At 44.1% G+C, this 23,344-nt stretch overlaps 1 protein-coding gene across 3 annotated transcripts in view; it reads left to right on the top strand.

Annotated features, from left to right (window-relative positions):
• Window positions 1-23,344, top strand: part of SEMA3A (semaphorin 3A) — a 461,793-nt gene that overhangs the window by 299,926 nt on the left and 138,523 nt on the right. For all 3 annotated transcript variants that reach the window (XM_029615640.1, XM_029615639.1, XM_029615641.1), the window contains one exon: window positions 15,853-15,995. In XM_029615640.1, the coding sequence (XP_029471500.1) occupies window positions 15,853-15,995 (143 nt within the window). The remainder of the gene's footprint in view (window positions 1-15,852; window positions 15,996-23,344) is intronic.

Below are 23,344 nucleotides of genomic sequence, written 5' to 3'. Positions count from 1 at the left end.
TCTCTGCTTCAATGGCAGGGAGAAATGTGGCAAAGAAGATTTACGTTCAGACAACATCCAACAAAGCATGGATCTGTGCAGTCTGGGTAAACAAGCATCGGGGTAACTTGCTTGAAACGGCGGTTATTACCCTTAACCATAAGCCTTATGTTTCACTTTTGATGCAACTCCAACATTACTCTCTGCATCAATGGCAGGGGGTGGCAGGAAATTCAAATCAAACAGTTACCAACAAGGGCCCTGAACTTGGTGGTCGGTGAAACAGATAAGTATTGGAAAATAAGTGTGGGAGCTTGCTGGGCAGACTGGATGGGCCGTTTGGTCTTTTTCTGCCGCCATTTCTATGTTTCTATGTTAATGCTAAATATTCTGCATAACAATTATCATGTCTGCCACCGTCATTATGCCATAGTGGTTAGCAACATCCGACTCAGCCCAGCATTTGTAGCTGGCACAGATCTCAAGTGTGGTTCAGGCATAGGTGAACAACATAGTTCACAGACAAGTAGATAAAGAATAAAAGGTACCTAAAGTCACAGCAAAAGTCAGCAAGAAGTAATAAAGTTAGCTCCAAGTTGAAGTCTGTACCAGGGAGTCACTCAGTGACAGGGGAAGAAGTGCGTTAGTACATGCAGGTCACTAAGAAGCAGAAACAGATGAGAACCTAAGCAGGTAAGGAGGCAGGAACAGGCTAGAATGTGGTTTAGGTAATGCATTGAATAAGCAGGGAGCTAGTCCTGCTAAGGAGACATTTGAAGCTCTGGTTCAGTGACCAAGCTCCCTACTTACTGACCCAGGAGATGGTGATTCAAGACCAGCTGGGGCCTGACAGAGGACATGAAGGGAACATCAGCATTGTCATAAATGTAAAGAAGCAAAATTAGGAAACCATAACAGGGAGGAAATTATGTCCTCTTAGAAATAATTCTAAATGCTGCCTTCAGAAATTGTTAGGAAACTCTGAAGACAGGTTATAAACTGAAGAAAAGGGATTCTTTGCTGGCTTTGGAAAAGCTTTTTTTTTTCTCAAAACATGCATCATCTGTGATCGGATATTCACATTTAACAAATACATTTCATTCAGTGTACATGTTTGATATTATTTTGTTTTACCATAGATTTGCATGTTTCATGAAAGTTAGGGCACGGCGCTCTAAAATCATTAAACAAAAATCTTCAGCTTATTGAGGCTCAGACTCTCCTTGTCTGATCCCGATTCATGAACTTTTTGAATATGCTTTTTCTGCTGTGTCATTAAATTCTGGATCAGATGCCAGACATCTAATTCAGCATTGCATTATTCGTGATTCAGACCTCTCTGGACCCAACGGCTCAACCTTTCCTTGGTCCTGAAGAAGGATTAAGCTGTTAGGTCCTGCCAGCACATTAAATTCAATGAAAATGTAACACTAGACTAACGGGTTCACATTTGACTTGGATGTGTTTTATTGCCGTGTGCTTGCTTCATACCTCAAGGTGTCACAAGTTGAACAGTTATTTTGAAATACTTTTTAAGTAGGAAGTTCTTTCTAGTTTAACTCGACTGAAAATCTCAGAGAGTTTCCCCGGGCACAGTAAAGAAAGCATGGGCTGCTTTTCCCAGAATCATTCAGACATGGTCTGGGGAACGATGCAAGCACTAGGGTGAGATCAGAGGCACTCGAGACCCTTCGGCATCTCTACGAGGCTCGTTGCAAGCAGTCCTCATTAATGCAAAGTCTGGGAGTGCTCTTTACCTGCAGGGCTTCCACTAATTCTCACAAGGGAAGTTCATTCCTTCATCCTTTCCCTTTGAAAAGTGCCACAGGTGTTTTTCCATTGGAAAATGCAATCTCTTCCCAGGAATGGAAGAAGTATGCATGTTGTGTTGATACCTAAAAAGCTTGACATGTAGGAAAGTTAAATACACAGCAGGCGGAGCAGTGACCACCAGGCCTTCCTGCCTTCCTGCCACCCCCTTCCGCCCCCCTCCCCTGTCACCCACCTGCCAGACCCTCACCGGCGCTCAGGTGCTACCAAATGTTGTCAGAAGTTGGGAGACTGTTTCCCTTCTGCTGGCTTCGGTGCTAAACCTGAAATGGCACTGCTGAAATATTCTGACACCCATAGCTTCATTTTAGATTTGTCATCGCAGTTGGCACGAGGGGAACTCCTTCCTCCTGTCAGTGAATTTGTGGGCAGCTGTGAGCACGAGAATTTATTTATTTATTTATTTAACATTTTTCTATACCGACCTTCATGGTTAAAATACCATATCAGGACGGTTTACATCGAACAGGGGTAAAATAACTAGATAAAGGAAAAAAACAAAGTTACATTAAAACGAGGACTGTGAACTTGGAAGCTTAGGAAGCTGGAAGAAAAATATAAAGTTAAGTTAAAGGGAGAGAAACAAATTCCGGACTAGAGGTAGTTCACATGTTAGAGTCGGTATCCATGCTATCCAGGTATTCAGAGGAGGGGAGGATCCATTAATCATGAGAATGGGTGAAGTAAGCTGATGCTGACCAGTCCTTTCCCTATGGGCTACGCAGAGCTCTCCCTGCATGAGCACGGCCTCGCTGCTGGACTCTGCATTTCATTAAAACCCGATGTAAGAAGACTGTTAACACTGGCAGCAGACCAGGACCCATAGGAACAGGCTGTGAGTTTTGTATAAGAGTCTGGAATACGTGTCTGATATATTTCAGATTTGTTTGCAGTTCATGCTGTAAAGTCCAGCTCTAGCTGTAGTTTTTAAATTAATCCCACAGCAGGAGAACAGCAGGATATACAACTGGGTAGCAGATACAAATGCCACGGCTGAAAATGAATCTATAGTATGTATTTCAACTTTTAAAAATGTAACTAAAATAATTAACTGGTCAGGCTTCAAAAGTCTGATGGGCAGGTAAGGTAAGCAGGTAACGAGGACAAACCTGGCCGTGCTCCTACTCTGAAAGCAAAATCAATGCACCTTGTAATTCTGTCTCTACTCAGGGGCGGCGGGCACATTTTTATCTGCTTAGGTTTATCCGGTCTGCTTCTGCAGTTAGTTAGATAAAACCTTTTAAACATTCTAAGTCCAGTGGTCTCAGGACCTTGCTTAATTCCTTGTAATAACCGTAGACCTTATTGTCCAGACACAAATATCTCGGCAGGGTGAAAGAGTTGCTTTGTGTGTCATAGTGCGATCCTCTGGAGGTTGTGGTAAACGACTCCCGTGTTGCCACACTCCCTCCGTACAGGCAGGCACCGAACGAAGTCGGGATCTGCGCAGACCCAAAGAGCTGAGGAGATGTGGAGATGACATTAACGTCTCTGCTCTTTTCTGCAGAGCAATAATAACATCTTCTCTATTAAATTGGGTGGTTACATCTGTAAGGATTGTTTTGTGGAAAATCTAATTTCCTTTGGGGGTTCATGCTATAATTTGTCTGAATTTTTTGTGTTAGCTTCCCCTTACCATATAATTAGACATTTTAAGAGGATTAAAACCATTGTTGTCTCTTTAAGAACAAAGTCCTGAGAACCTAATAATTAGATGACAATTAAAATGGGGGGTTTTGTCCATTAAAGCAGCAGTGCTAGCAAAAAAAAAAAAAAGTTTTAAATAATGGAATTTTTATTTCCAACAAATTAATTTCGATCTTGCATTTTTCAATAAGATTTGTGTTTAATTCCAGAGGAAATGTCGGTGTCTAAGGATTTTAAGAGCTCTTCTTACTTGGGCTTAGTAGACGGGCTTAGTAGGCAGGCTCCACCCGGACCCCAGTGATGTGCAAGCAACTGAGCTGAGGTTTTAAAACAGGGGCTTCTGGCCTTAGAGAGAGGCGCAGAGCTCGTCTTCCCAGAAAAAACAGCATATTAGGGCAAAAAAGAAGGTAAAGCAAGAGCTAAATCCCAGAGAGGATGCAGCTGCTTTAAGAGTTCCCAGCCAATGCCCAGAGAAGCACAGCAACGTGGCTTATGTGATTGCAGCAAAGTTAATAATTACATACAGTTGCCATAGCAATAATAAAGAGGAAAAAAGCCACACAAATAGCAATGCTGCTTATTCTAGGTGGATGCGGTGAAACGTTTCAGTTTTCTGCAATGTGACTGCTAGGAATTAACACAGACGAACCAGAAGATTTTGTGTCAGGACGTTTGGTGGGTGCAGGAGAGCAATGGTTAGCAGCAAGTCAAATGTCTGTAGGATGGAAAGAGACGTGGAAGTTGACTTCACTGTTTCCAGTGTCCCTTGGTGACTTCCATGATAAGTTATACCTCACACCCCTCCTGCTGCTGATTAATTCACGTCCGTGATAATAAATCCTTCCAACCACAAGATCTATGTCCACTTCCACCTCTTCCGTCTGTGACCATCTCATGTCACTGAGCCACGTCCTCTCACAGCCCTTCCGCTAAAGAGCGAGGGTGCACACTGCAAATGATGATAAATCCTTCCAACCACGAGAGCTATGTCCACTTCCACCCCTTCCGTCTGTGACCATCTCGTGTCACTGAGCCACGTCCTCTCACAGCACTTCCGCTAAAGAGAGAGGGTGCACACTGCAAATGATAATAAATCCTTCCAACCACGAGATCTATGTCCACTTCCACCCCTTCCGTCTGTGACCATCTCGTGTCACTGAGCCACGTCCTCTCACAGCCCTTCCGCTAAAGAGAGAGGGTGCACATTGCAAATGATAATAAATCCTTCCAACCACGAGATCTATGTCCACTTCCACCCCTTCCGTCTGTGACCATCTCGTGTCACTGAGCCACGTCCTCTCATAGCCCTTCCACTAAAGAGAGAGGGCGCACAGAGCAAAACCTTTCTTTTCATTCATTTGTTTTGTAGGACAACTGCATTAGTTTGAAACGTAAAAAGCCTGCTCAGTCATTTACGGTCCGATTTTAAAATGGCCACGCACGTAAAAAACATGGGTTACACGCGTGGCTGGGCCTTGCGTGCACCACGCGCACTTTAGAACAGGCCCGGCTACGCGTGTAACCCCTGTTAAGCGCCAAAGTGCTGGGCCCTGCAAAAGGGGCAGGCCAGGAGCGCAGGGTCTGGGCGGGGTGGGGAGTGGGCCAGGACAGCACCATTACCCTCTGTCCCGGAGAAGCGCTCGCCAACAGCCGGCCGGCACGCTGAGATCACTTCTGCTTCCAGGGACCAGTAAGTATTAAAATAAAAAAAATTAGGGATAGGTAGGGTTAGGTTAGGGGTTGGGGAGGAGAGGGAAAGAGGTAGGAAGGATAGGGTTAGGGATAGGAAATTTCCCTCCCAGTCCGCTTCTTAATTGGAGTGGACTGGAAGGGAACTTGGGGGAGGTCCGATTGCGTCACCATGCGTACTTTGCTAAAAAAGCCCCCGCACTGGGTCATGGGCCACCCACACATGTGCGTGCAGATTTTAAAATCTGGTGCATGTGTGGCGCGGCCATCGGATTTTATAACATACGCATGCTGGCGCAAGCATGCTATTAAATTGCGCATCCATTGGGCACATCAGCAGGTATTAAAATCAACCCCTTTATTTGTTCATTCATTTACCATTAAAGTCTATGGCGGAAGCACTGGAGCCTATTTTGGGCTCCAAAATTAGGGTTTTGTCATTAATTCTAATAAAACTGGCAGATAGACATAATCAGAAGGATGAAACATGTCAGCACATCATACTATGCCAACGTGACACCAGAAGTGGCCTGAATAGCCCAAGACCCCATAAAGAGGCAACGGGATAGCAGGAATGGCAAGAATTCTCCAAGGCACTGTCAGAGGAGCAAAGAAGCAACAAGAGTGGGAAAAACGCCCCAAGACTTTGAAAGAGGGCATCAACAGCAGTGGAATGAACCCTGGAAGGCAGCACGAGAGGCAAAGTGACACCAAGAATGGCATCAACATCCTAAGGTGCCATGACAGGGGAATGAAGCAGAAAATGTGGAATGAAAGACCCCAACGTGCTGATAAAGGGACAAAGCAACACAAAGAGTGGTATCAATACACCCAGCACAATGACAGCTGCAAAGCAGACCCCCACAGTGGTGTAAAGTCTGGGGTATGACAGCGAGACCCTCAAGGTGCAATGCTGAATGGAAGGTGTAGAGTAAATTGTATGACAGCAGCACAGAGTAGCATGGGAAATGTCTCGCTTCTGTTGAGGCACTTGCCACTTGTCAAATTTAGTACAAGAGAATGATCCCTCATCAGTATCACTTTTGTGACATAGGCTTTTATTACATTCCCTACTTGAAATTTGGGGCTTCTTGTAAAATTTGCTCTCCAATTTAATCTTTTGTCACAATCAGAACATGTGAATGGTCACTCGTCGGGTGGCTTTCCTGGTAATTTGTGAGATTTGCTTTGTTACGAAAGCTTTTCCTGTATTCTGTAAGAACATAAGAACATAAGAAAATGCCATACTGGGTCAGACCAAGGGTCCATCAAGCCCAGCATCCTGTTTCCAACAGTGGCCAATCCAGGCCATAAGAACCTGGCAAGTACCCACAAACTAAGTGTATTCCATGTAACCATTGCTAATGGCTAATGTAGATGAACAAAGGCTCTTCCCTTTGTTGATTTTATTGTCTTGCATTAGTTCTCTCTTCCTAGTGAAACCTTTACCATATTTAGAGCATGTATAAGGTCCCTCCTGTGTATATTTTCTGTTGGGACTATAATGCTTCCTTCAGACTGAGGGTTTTTGGGAACAACACACGCCAGTATAACCATGAAAGAAGAAGGATGGGGGAACTAAGGTAGAGATGGGGTGGGAGGAGAAAATTGTAGGTTTTCTTTTTTTTTTTTTTTCTTCAGTGAATAACCCCTCCCCCCCAAGTATAACCAACAAGGAAATCGGCTTGGATAGTAGAAAGGTACAACACAATGAAGAACCAGAAAAGAGGTGGGTTGGGAGGAGAAACCTGCATTTTTTTGCAAATATTTTTTCTAGGGACAAGACAACCCATTATTACCAACAAACCAACCAACAAAACAAAACCTCAAATAAACTGGATGGGAAAACTAAGCTGAAATACAAACAGCAAACATGGAGGAACCACAACTCTAATGCTGGTGCATGATAGGTATGGCAGATAAACATCTTAACAGCATGACCCCCAAGGTAGTATATCAAGGGCAAGGCAAAGAGGTAGCAACAAGTCCCCTAAGAAGTTATATCATAGTATGGCAGGTAGGCATGGGACAGCAAGAGCCCTAAGATGGTATATCAGGGGCATGACAGCTAGGCAGAGCAGTGGATGGAAACATAGAAACATGATGGCAGAAAAAGACCACATGGCCCATGCAGTCAGCCCATCCATCCAATTAATTTACATTATAATTCTCATCACTTCCTTAGAGATCCCCTGTGTTTATCCCAGGCTTTCTGGAATTCAGATACGGTTTTTGTCTCCACCTCCTCCACTGGGAGGCTGTTCCACACATCCATCACCCTCTCTGTAAAGAAATATTTCCTAAGATTACTCCTGAGTCTCCCACCTTTCAACCTCATCTCATTTTAGAGCCTCCTTTCCACTGAAAAAGGCTCACCACCTGTGCATGGAAACCTTTGAGATATTTGAATGTCTCTATCCTATCTCCCCTATCTTGCCTTTCCTCTGGGGTATACATGTTTAGATCTTTAAGGCTATCCCCATATGCTTTAGAACGAAGACCACTGACCCCTATGGTGGTACATCTGGGGCATGGCAGGTTGGAAGAGTCACAGCAGGGCCTTCAAGGTGCTTTCGGTCATCTTGCCACTTGCATGGAAATTCTGTACATCCCAGTAAAGGCAGATTGGTTTTCAAAAAGACCAGCGTTTCCATCAAATCTGGTACTAGCTTTGAGTGATGAAGGCACACTGCTTGGCGTGTCCATGCTGCAGACTTGAGTGCCCAATATGCTAGCACATCTATATCCATGTCCTCAATGGGCAATGCAAAATAACGCATCACAGAAATTAGTGTTGGGACTGTGCATCAATGGACTCTGAGGCTCCATCCCTGCTAGAGCTGCTGCCAGCGCCTGTCTCAGCCAGGTCCCAGCAGTGAGCCGTCAGGGAGAGGTAAGAGTGCATAGCATTTGTGCTGGTCCAGATATTACCACTTCCCTCTACCTTAGCCAGCTGTGCCTGCATGCGACTCTAGCACTGGTGAACAGAGTGAGTATAATCTTCCTAATAAATGTATTCCTGGAGGGGTGCTAGGTAATTGGAGGCTAACGCATGCAGCAGCAGATGCTTAAAGTCCACGTTCACTATCTGCAGAGCAGGTCATCCAGGGCAGTCATTTCCCTGATGCTCCTCATTACTATCTTAGATGCTGACTGCCTATTGCCCTGGACAATGCTATAGAACACAAGAACATAAGAAATCACCATATTGGTTCAGCCCAAGGGTCCGTCAAGCCCAGCATCCTGTTTCCAATAGGGGCCAATCCAGGTGGAAAGCAGCCAAGTACCCAAAGAGAAACTAAATCCCATGCTTCTGATGCCAGTAATAGCAGTGGCTATTCCCTATAGCCTGGATTTTAAAAGGGCCCCATGAGCAAATATGGGCTGTTACGCATGTGGCTGGGTCCTGCGCATGCCAGGCACATTTTCAAAAGAGCATGGCATGCATGTAAATGAGAACCTGAAAAAGGGGCCAAGGGGAGGGGTCTGGGGAGGGGAGGGGCAGGGTGGATGGAGGCCGGCCGGGACAGTGGACGGCTCTTCAAGGAAAGTGCATGCTGGCAGCCGGCAAGTTGCTTCTACTCCAATGGAGCAGTAAATAAAAAAAAATAAAAAAAACTCTTCTAGTTAGGTAGGGGTTAGGGGTTGGGGTAGAGAGGGGAAAGGGAAGGAAGTTTAGGCAAGGGGGTAGAGAAGTTCCCTCCCAGTCTGTCCCTTAATTGGAGTGGATTGGGAAGGAATTGTGGAAGGCCTGATTGTGTCGCCGCGCGTAATATTCAAAAATTCACCGCCCCATGCATGCCTCCCACATATGTGCACGCAGATTATAAAATCTGGCGTGCATGTGTGTGCCGGCACACACATTATAAAATCGGTGCGTCCATGTGCTCATGCCGGGAACCATGAGCACGCGTATCTTTTAAAATCTATGCCTTAGTCAACTTGATTAATAGCAGTTAATGGTCTTCTCCAAGAACTTATCCAAACCATTTCTAAACCCAGATACACTAACTGCACTAACCACATCCTCTGGCAACAAATTCCAGAGCATAATTGTATGTTCAGTGAAAGAATGTTCTCCAATTAGTTTTAAATGTGCTACTTACTAACTTCATGGAATGCCCCCTAGTCCTTCTATTATTCGAAAGAGTAAATGACCGATTCATTTACCCATTCTAGATCTCTCATCCAATTGGCAAGTATGCCTTTCAACCCATTGCCATATCCATGGCTGAGAAAATTGGGAGATGAGGGACCCTGCAACAGAGGTGCTGCTCTTGGTTGCTGTGGCTTGCAAGCTATACTTCCCCATTTTAGAGAGAACCCTGTCTGCGGATGGGGGAGTCCTGGTTCATGCAATAATTGTTCCATTACTGGACCGCGTGCTTCCTTGGGGGAAGTATTTGCAGTCATGGCTGGGGTATTAATACCTAAGCCAGGTGCTTGGCATTCTGTTCCGGGATCACCCTGGCCATGCCCTGATACCATTAAGGTTTCCAGGCCGGTGAATAAATCCTGTTCAACAGGTGTTGTACTTGTGACAACCTGGCTTCCTGGCTCTATCTTGGTGGGTAACTCCCTACTGGAATTGGTAGTGAGTTCTTCATTTGGGATTGGGATATACCATCTAGTGACTTGTACTTACCCCAGCAGTCTAGAGATCTGTCTCCTTGTGTTTTCTCTCTCCCAGTTGAAATGTCGGCGGGAGAAGAGGAAACGCTAAGGCATTTGTTGTATATCTTAGTGTATACTTGCTGGGAAAGACGCCATGTTTTCCCTATATTTTTGCCAGGCTCTGGCCAGTACTGCCTTTAACTTTTCTCTCTTCACTAGCTTGCCCAAAGTGCCTTTCTGTTCACTTAACCGATCCTGTAGACAGAATGGATAGCCCTGCTCTTGACATTGTGCAGTGTGGGTGAGCTTCAGGCCTAACCTCTCCCTGCTCGGGAGTTGGGCTAATGATCTATTAAGGGGTTGCTGTTCATCCACTGAAACACTTGATGCTGTCCTGCATGGTCACCTAGGTCTGGTGCTTTGGAACATAGGGTCTGTCTCAAGCCTTTCTATTGTTGCTGATTATTCTCCAAGTATTGCTTGGGCTTTTCTGCCCATTGTGCTTGTCAGTCACAAATGGGCACACTTCTGAGAGACATTTTGTCATTGGGATGTCGGTGGACTGCAGTTTCTTTGTGGGGAGTTCTTGAGCCCAAGTTGGGCTTTCGGTTGTCTTCTAATACCAAAGGAAACTGTACAGTCTTTGTCCAAGAGTCCTTCTCTGGTTTACATCTCTAGGCTTTTTCCTGTACCCAGAAGGTTCTAAGCCTACTTCATTGTCAGGGTTACTGATCTGAAACCCTGCTTACAATGTTGTACATGATGCGCAGTATGCTTCTGTTCATACTCGCATCATTCCTCTGCCTTAGGCACCCCTACTATAATCTGAGGATTTCGTATCTCAATAATTTCTATGGTTTTTCTTTGTAGAACGCAACTCTTCTCCAGCCTGGACCTCTTGTGGGTCAGCTGCCTCACAGGCAAAAGCGATACAGGTAGTGCTTTTGTACTGTGCGGTTTCCAGCATTGTCCTGCTCAGACAAGCTATAGCTAGGGATTCACCCATGAGTGAAATTACCATCCTGTAACGGATGTTCTTCGAAGACAGCAGGATGTTAGTCCTCACGAAACCCACTCGTCTTCCCTGGGAGTTGGTTTCTCCATGTTTTAGCTATATCATGGACTGAGGAACTCTGCTTAGTGGGCAGGGTGATGACTACAGCTGCACATGCTCAGTAGGGCATTTTTGAAATTCTAGATTCTTTGAGATCAAAGTTCCATGCCGGCTCCATATGATGATGTCATCCATGTGTGAGGACTAACATCCTGCTGTTCTCGGAAAATACCTGTTACAGGTAAGCAACTCTACTTTCTTTAATTATCTGCAACTTAAACCAACCTTGACATTACTGGTGTATGTTCTGTCTATAATTTCCTGCTTTTTCAACTCTTTCAAAGAACATTTTTATATAATAAGTAGGTATTTTTCCAATCTGACCAACTGGCTTCAACTTCTTAAATATTCCATGTATAAGAAGTGTCCTGTTATTTCAATAGTATCCTGAATTAGAAAGCATGTTTCCCCATAGACACAGAATAGGAGAAAAACCATAGTAAATCAGGCCCTATATTTGCTCAGTGTGGGAAGTTGTTGGGTCCGTTGCTGCTCGACGCCCTCACTCCGCCCTCCTTACCACTGTGGCAACTCCCTCAGAGCCTGATGGATGGCTTGCTGCCGCGGCGTCTTCCTCCGGCGTCCCCGGAGCGGCACAATGCTGTGGATCCTTCATGTTCCTGATGATGTAGGGTGCGCGCGCGCGCTCCGAAAGATGTACCAGCAAGGGCGCGAACCTCAGGGGCGTCCCCCTGTACTACTCCTTTCCTACCAGGGGTCTTCAGCAACAGATTCATACAGCTTGCTAACTCCACCTCCTTCTGGAGCTAGTACACAACAGATTGCTACTCTTAGCTCTAACACGGAGCTTTCCTACAAGTTTGCTAACTTCTCCCCTTCATAAGAGTTTAACCATAACAGAGTGCTAGCTCCTCCCTCCAGAGGAGCTCGCACATTACAAGAATGCTAACTCCTATCTGATGTCTCCGCCCATCCGGCATCAGATCCATAACAGATTGCTAACTCCTCCCTCTTGAGGTGTCATTCACAACCAGCTTGCTAGCTCCTCCCTCCAGAGGAGCTCGCTCATAACAGAAGCGTACTTTAAGAACATAACACATTTTTTTTAATGGAAGAAATATGCCACATTCTCCCATTTTGTTTTATGCATAATCATTTCATCTCTCAATAAGTCATATTGATGTCAAACATCTTCTTTTATTGAGTTGTTGGAGACTGTAAGTACAAACAACTGAAGAGGAAATTATATAGATTGATATTCTTTATCTAATTTGGAAGATGAAATGCAGTGGAAAGCAAAAACAATTTTTCAATCCTTTGCTCATTAACCAGTGTACTGCATAATATGGATGCTGTAAGTAGAGGTGATCTGAACATTTCTGCTCTACTGAGTGATCTTTTTCAACAGAAGGACATTTCAAATATGTTGTTACCGATGTACTGGAAGATGGCATAACTGCTGGGAAGACAGAAAGAGGAATCTGGAATAGGTGCCAAAAGAACGGCAGAAAACAATGCAAACAATGTAACACACATTTATAAATTGTTTGTTTTTTCATAACAATGTTCTGACTCTTCTCAATCTGTTTATTAGCATTAGCTCCAAGAGCACAGAACTGTTTCTAATCAGTTCCATCATGTGTTGGCCATGTTTACTTTGTGTGTTGATTAATTTGATACTTTCATCGCATTCCAAAATGATTTAAATACTTTTTGTTTTGATATTTTAAATCCATTCCTATGGGATAATTTTGTTCTATGTATGATGGATGGATTATAGGGAGTTTCGTTTACATTCTGGGTTGATTAATGGTCATTATTGGCAGGCATCAGGAATCCCGTATTATCAGGATCAACCTGAAATGTAGTTGTTTTGTTGATTTTACACGCAATACATTTAGACTATAGTGCAAGTTGTTCATAGAGTTCAGTATTCACAGAAGTTTTTCTTTAGGTCTTCAAAAGAGTGTTATAGACTACATTTGTTAACGTAAGGGCTAATGCAATAAATATTAGCGAGTATGCAAAGGCTCTATTTGGCCTAAATGTTTTATGTTCCTAATGGGAATTTAAGATCTTCTTATAAAGGACTTGTAGTACCATCACTAGCCAAGATAAGATGAAATAGGACTTGTGCAGGGCCTTTTGTAAAGTAGTTTCTAGGTTGTGGAATTCCATTACTAGGAAAATAGGATAATCCAATAACTATGATAGGTTGATATTTAGTGCCACGTAGCCAAATAAATTCCAACTTAACCAGCTAAATGGCAATTTCTGAATATCCAGTTATGTTCAATAGCTGCTACTTATCTAGATAAGTAGTTGGCAAGATGGGGGCATAACAAGGAGGAGTCACTTATCCTGATAGGCGATGATGTTCACATTTTTCTGGTTACCGTAAGTTAGACTTGCTCATAGGAGAGAGAGAGACACTTGAGAAGGCTTTCATATAATTAAACTATTTATATACCATTGTAATAGGAGCAACTAGTAATTCAGGGTGAGGTTTTGATGGTGGGCTTGGTTTTGGGGGCAGTTTTATATGTACAGTCAGAGGTATGAACAGCATAGCTAGGTCGAGAATACATTGTACAAATCTCATCTTTTTGTACCTTTCATCACTCCAAATCACATAAAATCTTCATTGCTGTCTACTGTGCTGCTCGTACCTCTGTCTGTGCATGTAAAACTATCCTTCAAAACCTAGTCCACCACCAAAACCTCACCCCGAGTTCAGATTCAGAATGGCCCCTCTTACAATGGTATAAAAAGTTCTGTAATATGTGCTCCACTCTAGAGGCTCTTTCTCTCTCACTCTGGGATTTGTGATATTTATTGCAAATTCTGTTTTGGTTATAACACCAGGAAAAAAGTTGTAGTTATTTCTGATGTTAAATCCAGCTATTGCGTACAATATTAAGCACCCCTCATTTTCACAAACCTGCACCCAAACTTCTCCCTTTTGACTAAATGTTTTAAATTTGCATATGCACCTCGCGATGTGTTATTTATTGCATGTGTTATGGCGTTATCGTGGGTGCTAGGGTCCTATTGCCCATAATAAGGCCCTAATGCGATGAATGACCCCCTAAGTTAGCTAGATAAATCTATCCGGCTAGGTATCCGACTAGCTTAGCTAACCAGCTATCTTTTGAATAAGGACCTCCTTGTTATTTAGAAGTTATGTAAAGATATGGATATTTTCACAGGGTTATTAATAGATGGTTTTTTTCTTGTTACTAATTTTTATTTTATAGATTATTACTGAATTTTTGTCATATTGGATGATTTTTATTTTGTAATTCATATTTTAGAATATTGTTCTTAGTTTATATTTTTATCATATTTTTATTTGTATTTATCTGGTGCTCTATCAAATTGTTTTCATGATGTTGCAGAGGTAGACCATTGGCCCAAGTGGGGTTAGCGCTACCTGTGAGGGAGGAACCCAACAGATCCCCACTGTCGGGAGGCAAGGCCAGACGGGAAGCAGAGGCAACAGGGACTTCGCCAATACCAGCCCACGTTCCCCCTGGTCTTACCTTATCGCCGCCAGCGATAATACCGCTGCGTCCGCCCCGACGCCACCCCGACGACTCCTCTTCCGGTCCCAACTCCACCCCGACTCCTCCCCTATCTAGCTATCATGTGTGATATCAACCCCTAAATTTGTGCAGAGTCTTTACCAAGAGTCTTATGAGATGAGACTTATGAACCCAAATATGTATACCCCAGAGGAGAGGAGTGATTGCAGGGGAGGCAGGATATGATAAATACATGCAACTATCTCAATAGCATAAATAAGGCATGAGAAGTAAACCTTTTTCAGTTGAAAGAAAGCCAGGATCAGAGTGGGTATACTCAGGAGTAAGATTGGAAAATATTTATCGATGGAAGATATAGTAGATACATGGAATGCCTTCCCAGATGAGATGGTGAAGACAAAAACAGTAACAGAATTCAAGAAGGCATGGAATAAGTACGGTTGGTACTTAACCACAAAGCAGTGAATGGGAAGACATTGCAACAGGGAATAAATTGAATAGATTAGAAATGCCTTGTAGTCCTTATCTGCTTTCATATTGTGTTCTGTGTTTCTAGATCACTGAACAAAATCTTCCAGCATATCAGAAAATAATTGAAATATAATGATATACCTTATACAAAATTACAATTTAATAAAGTGTACTGGAAAAGACATTACCAATGCCATAAGAAATATGCAGCTTATTACCAACCAGAGATTTCAGTTTAAAAACCACTGCAAAACGATGCCCTAACTGTTATGTTGTCATACATTTTTTAAACATTCTTTTCATAAGGAATGGTGAGTCATAAGGTTGGCAATTCCTTTCAGAATTGCCAGCTTAGGTCAGATCAAAGGTCCATATAGCCCAGCATCCTATCTTCAATGGTGGGAAGCCAGAAGGTGCTTAAAGGATTAATATAAGAAAGAGGGCTTGGGAAGAGTTGCCCAGTTTATAGCAGTCATGGCTTAGAGATCAACTGAACCTATAGTGACATCTTTGGCTGTTAGGTAAAGTAGCTTATGACTGTAAGTGTGACTAAATCATTTTTGAACCAAGTTATATGCTTTCAGAATATTATATGAAAACGACTTCCTAAAGAGAATCGATTGTTTTTGGCCTCATAAAACTCAATATTTCACACTGTAAATAAATAAAGACTTAAATATAAATATGCTACAATATCTCCTATGAACCAAACAAACATACCTACCTCCTACAATGAGGAAACCATGTTTTCCTATTGCTTATTTTCATTTGTTTTCTGTCATTTTCCATGGCTGTTTGAGTGTAGAAGATACAATAGGCTTGAAGAGTGAATACTCCCAGTAGAGAGTGTTAATGCTGATGACTATGTACGCATTGTCTGTTTGATAGGAGTTTTATTTATGGGACATCTACTAGCAAATAAGTTACCTCTGATTTTGATTATAGGTACAGATGACATAGATTATTTATTAGGAAGAACTTATCCAATTGTCTTCTTCTCAGATCCCAGGTTCATTGGTGTTCATCTGATCCCAGAGAGTGACAACCCAGAAGATGACAAGATCTATTTTTTCTTCCGGGAAAATGCAATAGATGGCGAGCATTCTGGCAAAGCCACCCATGCCAGAATAGGGCAAATCTGCAAGGTAAAATAAGAAATGAGAGAGAATATGACAGAATAAGAAATGAACTAAGATGATTAAATAGAGAAGAAAATCCTGTAGCTGATGTTATCCTCTCTGACAGAAGTGAGCAGTTCAGTAGATATGAGAAACACTAACAGTTCCCGGTGAATTGCAATGTGGTAGTTGGGGCGATGGGGAGGGGATGGGCGTCGAGGCTTGGCCGTTTTATCCTCTCTGACAGAAGTGAGCAGTTCAGTAGATATGAGAAACACTAACAGTTCCCAGGGAATTGCAATGTGGTAGTTGGGGCGATGGGGAGGGGATGGGCATCGAGGCTTGGCCGTTTTATCCTCTCTGACAGAAGTGAGCAGTTCAGTAGATATGAGAAACACTAACAGTTCCCAGTGAATTGCAATGTGGGAGCTGGGGTGATGGGGAGGGCATGGGCATCGAGGCTTGGCCGTTTTATCCTCTCTGACAGAAGTGAGCAGTTCAGTAGATATGAGAAACACTAACAGTTCCCGGTGAATTGCAATGTGGTAGTTGGGGCGATGGGGAGGGGATGGGCATCGAGGCTTGGCCGTTTTATCCTCTCTGACAGAAGTGAGCAGTTCAGTAGATATGAGAAACACTAACAGTTCCCGGTGAATTGCAATGTGGTAGTTGGGGCGATGGGGAGGGGATGGGCATCGAGGCTTGGCCGTTTTATCCTCTCTGACAGAAGTGAGCAGTTCAGTAGATATGAGAAACACTAACAGTTCCCAGTGAATTGCAGTGTGGGAGCTGGGGTGATGGGGAAGGCATGGGCATCGAGGCTTGGCCGTTTTATCCTCTCTGACAGAAGTGAGCAGTTCAGTAGATATGAGAAACACTAACAGTTCCCAGTGAATTGCAATGTGGGAGCTGGGGTGATGGGGAGGGCATGGGCATCGAGGCTTGGCCGTTTTATCCTCTCTGACAGAAGTGAGCAGTTCAGTAGATATGAGAAACACTAACAGTTCCCAGTGAATTGCAGTGTGGGAGCTGGGGTGATGGGGAGGGGATGGGCGTCGAGGCTTGGCCGTTTTATCCTCTCTGACAGAAGTGAGCAGTTCAGTAGATATGAGAAACACTAACAGTTCCCGGTGAATTGCAATGTGGTAGTTGGGGCGATGGGGAGGGGATGGGCATCGAGGCTTGGCCGTTTTATCCTCTCTGACAGAAGTGAGCAGTTCAGTAGATATGAGAAACACTAACAGTTCCCAGTGAATTGCAGTGTGGGAGCCTGGGGTGATGGGGAAGGCATGGGCATCGAGGCTTGGCCGTTTTATCCTCTCTGACAGAAGTGAGCAGTTCAGTAGATATGAGAAACACTAACAGTTCCCAGTGAATTGCAATGTGGGAGCTGGGGTGATGGGGAGGGCATGGGCATCGAGGCTTGGCCGTTTTATCCTCTCTGACAGAAGTGAGCAGTTCAGTAGATATGAGAAACACTAACAGTTCCCAGTGAATTGCAATGTGGGAGCTGGGGTGATGGGGAGGGGATGGGCGTCGAGGCTTGGCCGTTTTATCCTCTCTGACAGAAGTGAGCAGTTCAGTAGATATGAGAAACACTAACAGTTCCCAGGGAATTGCAATGTGGGAGCTGGGGCGATGGGGAGGGCATGGGCATCGAGGCTTGGCCGTTTTATCCTCTCTGACAGAAGTGAGCAGTTCAGTAGATATGAGAAACACTAACAGTTCCCGGTGAATTGCAATGTGGGAGCTGGGGTGATGGGGAGGGGATGGGCATCGAGGCTTGGCCGTTTTATCCTCTCTGACAGAAGTGAGCAGTTCAGTAGATATGAGAAACACTAACAGTTCCCGGTGAATTGCAGTGTGGGAGCTGGGGTGATGGGGAGGGCATGGGCATCGAGGCTTGGCCGTTTTATCCTCTCTGACAGAAGTGAGCAGTTCAGTAGATATGAGAAACACTAACAGTTCCCAGTGAATTGCAGTGTGGGAGCTGGGGTGATGGGGAGGGCATGGGCATCGAGGCTTGGCCGTTTTATCCTCTCTGACAGAAGTGAGCAGTTCAGTAGATATGAGAAACACTAACAGTTCCCAGTGAATTGCAATGTGGTAGTTGGGGTGATGGGGAAGGCATGGGCGTCGAGGCTTGGCCGTTTTATCCTCTCTGACAGAAGTGAGCAGTTCAGTAGATATGAGAAACACTAACAGTTCCCAGTGAATTGCAGTGTGGGAGCTGGGGTGATGGGGAGGGCATGGGCATCGAGGCTTGGCCATTTTATCCTCTCTGACAGAAGTGAGCAGTTCAGTAGATATGAGAAACACTAACAGTTCCCAGTGAATTGCAGTGTGGTAGTTGGGGTGATGGGGAGGGCATGGGCATCGAGGCTTGGCCATTTTATCCTCTCTGACAGAAGTGAGCAGTTCAGTAGATATGAGAAACACTAACAGTTCCCAGGGAATTGCAATGTGGGAGCTGGGGTGATGTGGAGGGCATGGGCATCGAGGCTTGGCCGTTTTATCCTCTCTGACAGAAGTGAGCAGTTCAGTAGATATGAGAAACACTAACAGTTCCCAGTGAATTGCAGTGTGGTAGTTGGGGTGATGGGGAGGGCATGGGCATCGAGGCTTGGCCGTTTTATCCTCTCTGACAGAAGTGAGCAGTTCAGTAGATATGAGAAACACTAACAGTTCCCAGTGAATTGCAGTGTGGTAGTTGGGGTGATGGGGAGGGGATGGGCATCGAGGCTTGGCCGTTTTATCCTCTCTGACAGAAGTGAGCAGTTCAGTAGATATGAGAAACACTAACAGTTCCCGGTGAATTGCAATGTGGTAGTTGGGGTGATGGGGAGGGGATGGGCATCGAGGCTTGGCCGTTTTATCCTCTCTGACAGAAGTGAGCAGTTCAGTAGATATGAGAAACACTAACAGTTCCCAGTGAATTGCAATGTGGGAGCTGGGGTGATGGGGAAGGCATGGGCATCGAGGCTTGGCCGTTTTATCCTCTCTGACAGAAGTGAGCAGTTCAGTAGATATGAGAAACACTAACAGTTCCCAGTGAATTGCAGTGTGGGAGCTGGGGTGATGGGGAGGGCATGGGCATCGAGGCTTGGCCGTTTTATCCTCTCTGACAGAAGTGAGCAGTTCAGTAGATATGAGAAACACTAACAGTTCCCGGTGAATTGCAATGTGGGAGCTGGGGTGATGGGGAGGGCATGGGCATCGAGGCTTGGCTCAGTCTGGGGGCTGGCGGTTGGCTGTCTCAGGATCAGGTATGGTCTCGCTGGTTTATTTTTATCGTTCTGTTTTGGACGTAAGCCGTTTGGATTAGATTTTACCCTATAAATATGAATAAATGGAAGTTGACTGAGTGTAATCCTGAGCAAAGGTGACCTTTCTTTCCCATCCTGGAGGCAATAAACAGAGACGTGCACAGAGAATATTTTCATTTTGTTTTTTTTATTTGAAGTTAAATAAACAAAAAAGGAAGAAACTAAATTTTAAATTAAATGAAAAAAATTGTTAGGTGCAGGCCCCTCCCCCCCCAACCCTCCCCAGCCATCAAAGTTTGAAAAAGAAGCCAGCAGAGACTGTAGTGAACCTCTCACCCCCCCAGCATCTTCCTCCCCCTGAGTGATCCACCCCCAGCCACTCCTTCGGCACAGCTGGGGCAGGGGTGGCAGGAGACTTACCCTCATGGCTGGGGTAAGACCTTGGTCTCCAGCTTCCAGGTTACTTTGCCTGGGAATTTATAACAAAACAGACACAGGAGAAAAGTCGTTTTCCACAGATTTCTTTTTTTTATTCTAACGTTGATATTCCCAGGCAAAATACAATAAAAACTGAAAACCAAGGTCCCTACACATGGCAGGGGCGAGGGGGCTGGGGGAGATTGCTGCAACACCACAGGGGTCATTTAGACAGAGGAGGTGGGGGATGGGCATGGGGATGGGTCAGCCAGTTTGAAAATGAAATGAAATAGGAAATTTAATTTCAAACAAAAGCAAATCCCTAGCAATAAATTCTATAAACTATTCACAATCTGACTATTTGCCCATGAATAGGCTTTAAATGACGGTGATTATTCATGGGGTCAGTATTCAAAGTTGTACAGCTATGCAACTCACAAGTTATAAGGTTAAACTTGGGGCACTTATCTGGTTAAACCTAGCTGGGATGGAAAGAGGTGTTCCGGGGAACATTCCAGGGTGGCCCTAACTTGTCCCGCTATCTTAGCCAATTCTGTATCCCACTAATAGGGAGATTTACTAAGCCACGATAGTTTATCACAGGAGGCGCCAAATATTGCGGGGACTTCCTGGTGATATCTGGCCACTCTCTGACAAACTATTGTGGCTGTACCGTTGCGCGATTTCTTATCGTGGCACAAACACATGACCAAAAGTCACAGCGCACTACCGGGCTTTCCGGCATGATGGTGGCCCACTTTGGCTTGAGGCCCAAAAAATAGCCTCTCCAAATGAATACAAAACCACACCAGGGGTCAAAGGTGACCCTCCGCTTCTGCGCTCCAAGGTCGTACTGGCCCCATGAGATATAAAAAAAGAGCAATGTGCTCCCCCTTATTCATTAAAAGTACCTGTTAGGCTTTAGCCCTCCCTCCCCCATCCAAATAAATTAATTTCCCTAGGGTCAGGGGCTGGTCCCAGGCCACATGGTCTTCCCTTGTTGCCAGCGCCATTTTGAAAAATGTCATTGATTGGGCCCCCGGGGCAAGGAGGCACCGCAGGCCCTCCACCCAGTACCGAAGATTGATTTTAGAGGTACAGGGGGGTTAGGGCTTGGGAGTAAGGGTTTGCATCCCCCAGGCCACCGGAGTCATTCCCCAGGGGCATGCATTTCTTTGGATGCGGGCTGGGGAAGGGGTGGGGGGGGGGGGGAGCAGTCTGTGACCATGTGATTGCCAACATTCTTTTTATTTTTAATTTCTTGGGGCCAGCACCATCTCAGAAGGCAGCAGGGGGAGGGGAAATGGCTTGGTGTCGCCATTGACCCCTGGTATGATATGTGGCCTTATTTATTTATTTATTTAACAGTTTTATATACCGAAGTTCTGGTAACAAAGTTAATAATCACTTCGGTTTACATTTATTTATTTATTTATTTATTTAAAAACTTTTATATACCGGTATTAGTATGCATACATCATACCGGTTTACAATGTAACTTTAAAGGTAGAAATTACAATGAACAGGGAGGGCGAACAAGGAGGAGTATACAAAGAGCAGGAGGTGGAGGAATTAAAGCAATAAATAAAAACTACATTACAAAAATAGATTGACAGTATATAGAATATTGTCTTACAATGAACAGGATAAATAGAACTTGGAGAAAATAAAAATAATAACTTAAGGGTAAGTATATACAAAGTAGTGGACTTCCTGGAGATCAAAGCTTAGGTATTAAGTTTGAAATTAAGAGAATGCTTGGTTGAACAACCAGGTCTTTAGTCTTTTTTTAAAGGTGATATAAGGGGGATTATTAGTTTTGGGCCTCAGCACCTTTAATTTTCCTGTGGGACCATCGGGGACCCGCGTTAGCATCCCCACTGCTCCCATGGAAAAACAGCTACAGCTCCTTGAAACATACTAAAATAACAGGGATGACTTCTTTCTAACGGGCCAATACAGAAAAGCAGTAAAAACTGATATTAAGTCAGAGGGGCACAGAAAAGCAGTAAAAACTGCTTTTCTGTGCCCCTCTGACTTAATATCATGGCGATATTAAATCAGAGGTCCTGAAAGTTACCAAAAGTAAAAAAAAAAAAAAAAAAAATTGAAGTCTGCCTGCGGCTCGCAGGTTGAAAACCGGACTCTCAATTTTGCCGGCATCCGGTTTCCGAACCCATGGCTGTCAGCAGGCTCGAGAACTGACACCGGAAAAATTGAACGTCGACTGTCAAACCCGCAGACAGCCGCCGCTCCAGTCCAAAAGGAGGCGCTACGGAGTCGGTTGGACCATTAGATGATAGAGGGGTTAAGGGAGTACTTAAGGAAGATAAGGCATTTGCAGAAAGACTAAATGAATTCTTTGCTTCTGTGTTTACTAATGAGGATGTTGGGGAGATACCGGTTCCAGAGATGGTTTTCAAGGGTGATGAGTCAGACGAACTGAACGAAATCACCGTGAACCTGGAAGATGTAGTAGGCCAGATTGACAAACTAAAGAGTAGCAAATCACCTGGACCGGATGGAATGCATCCTAGGTACTGAAGGAACTCAAAAATGAAATTTCTGATCTATTAATTAAAATGTAAAACCTATCATTAAAATCATTCATTGTACCTGAAGACTGGAGGGTGGCCAATGTAACCCCAATATTTAAAAGGGCTCCAGTGGTGATCTGGGAATCTATAGACCAGTGAGCCTGATTTCAGTTCTGGGAAAAATAGTGAAACTATTCTAAAAATCAAAATCACAGAGCATATACAAAGACATGGATTAATAGAACACAGTCAGCATGGATTTACTCAAGGCAAGTCTTGCCTCACAAATCTGTTTCATTTGTTTGAAGGGGTTAATAAACATGTGGATAAAGGCGAACTGGTAGATGTGGTGTATTTGGATTTTCAGAAGACATTTGACAAAATCCCTCATGAGAGGCTTCTAAGGAAACTAAAAAGTCATAGGATAGGAGGCAACGTCCTTTCTTGAATTACAAGCTGGTTAAAAGACAGGAAACAGAGAGTAGGATTGAATGGACAATTTTGTCAGTGGAAAAGGGGAAACAGTGGAGTAGCTCAGGGATCTGTACTTGGACCGGTGCTTTTCAATATATTTATAAATGATCTGGAAAGGAATACGACGAGTGAGATAATCAAATTTGCAGATGATACAAAAGTATTCAGAGTAGTTAAATCACAAATTTGCAGGGAGGATCTTGCAAGACTGGAAGATTGGGCATCTAAATGACAGATGAAATTGAATGTGGACAAGTGCAAGGATAATTGCCAGGTTCTTGTGACTTGAATTGGCCACTGTTGGAAACAGGATGCTGGGCTTGATGGACCCTTGGTCTGACCCAGCATGGCAATCTCTTATGTTCTTATGTTCTTATCACTGAGGATGAAAGAACAAGTTCGGGAGACCCAAACCAGATCTGCCTCATGGAAGCAAGAGGGGCCGGATGTCCCTAAAGGAGAAGGATTAAAGTTAGGTGACCCCTCCCACAGACTTCCTGGTTAGCCGCTGGGTGAGCTTTGCGCAAGTAAAATCAGCATGGGAAGGACACCTACCTACAGAGAAAACGATTCATGTATCAACAGTCAGATGTAACTTCACTATTTATGGAGAAATGGACTTCTATTTAATTATTAAGAAATCAGTCATCATTAATTTAACATCCCGAGCCTCGTCCTCACC

Source organism: Rhinatrema bivittatum, chromosome 9 (assembly GCF_901001135.1).
Source record: "Rhinatrema bivittatum chromosome 9, aRhiBiv1.1, whole genome shotgun sequence".
Classification (NCBI taxonomy): Eukaryota; Metazoa; Chordata; class Amphibia; order Gymnophiona; family Rhinatrematidae; genus Rhinatrema; species Rhinatrema bivittatum.
Note: the sequence above shows the minus strand (reverse complement) of the source record. Positions and strands in the feature narration are given on the sequence as shown.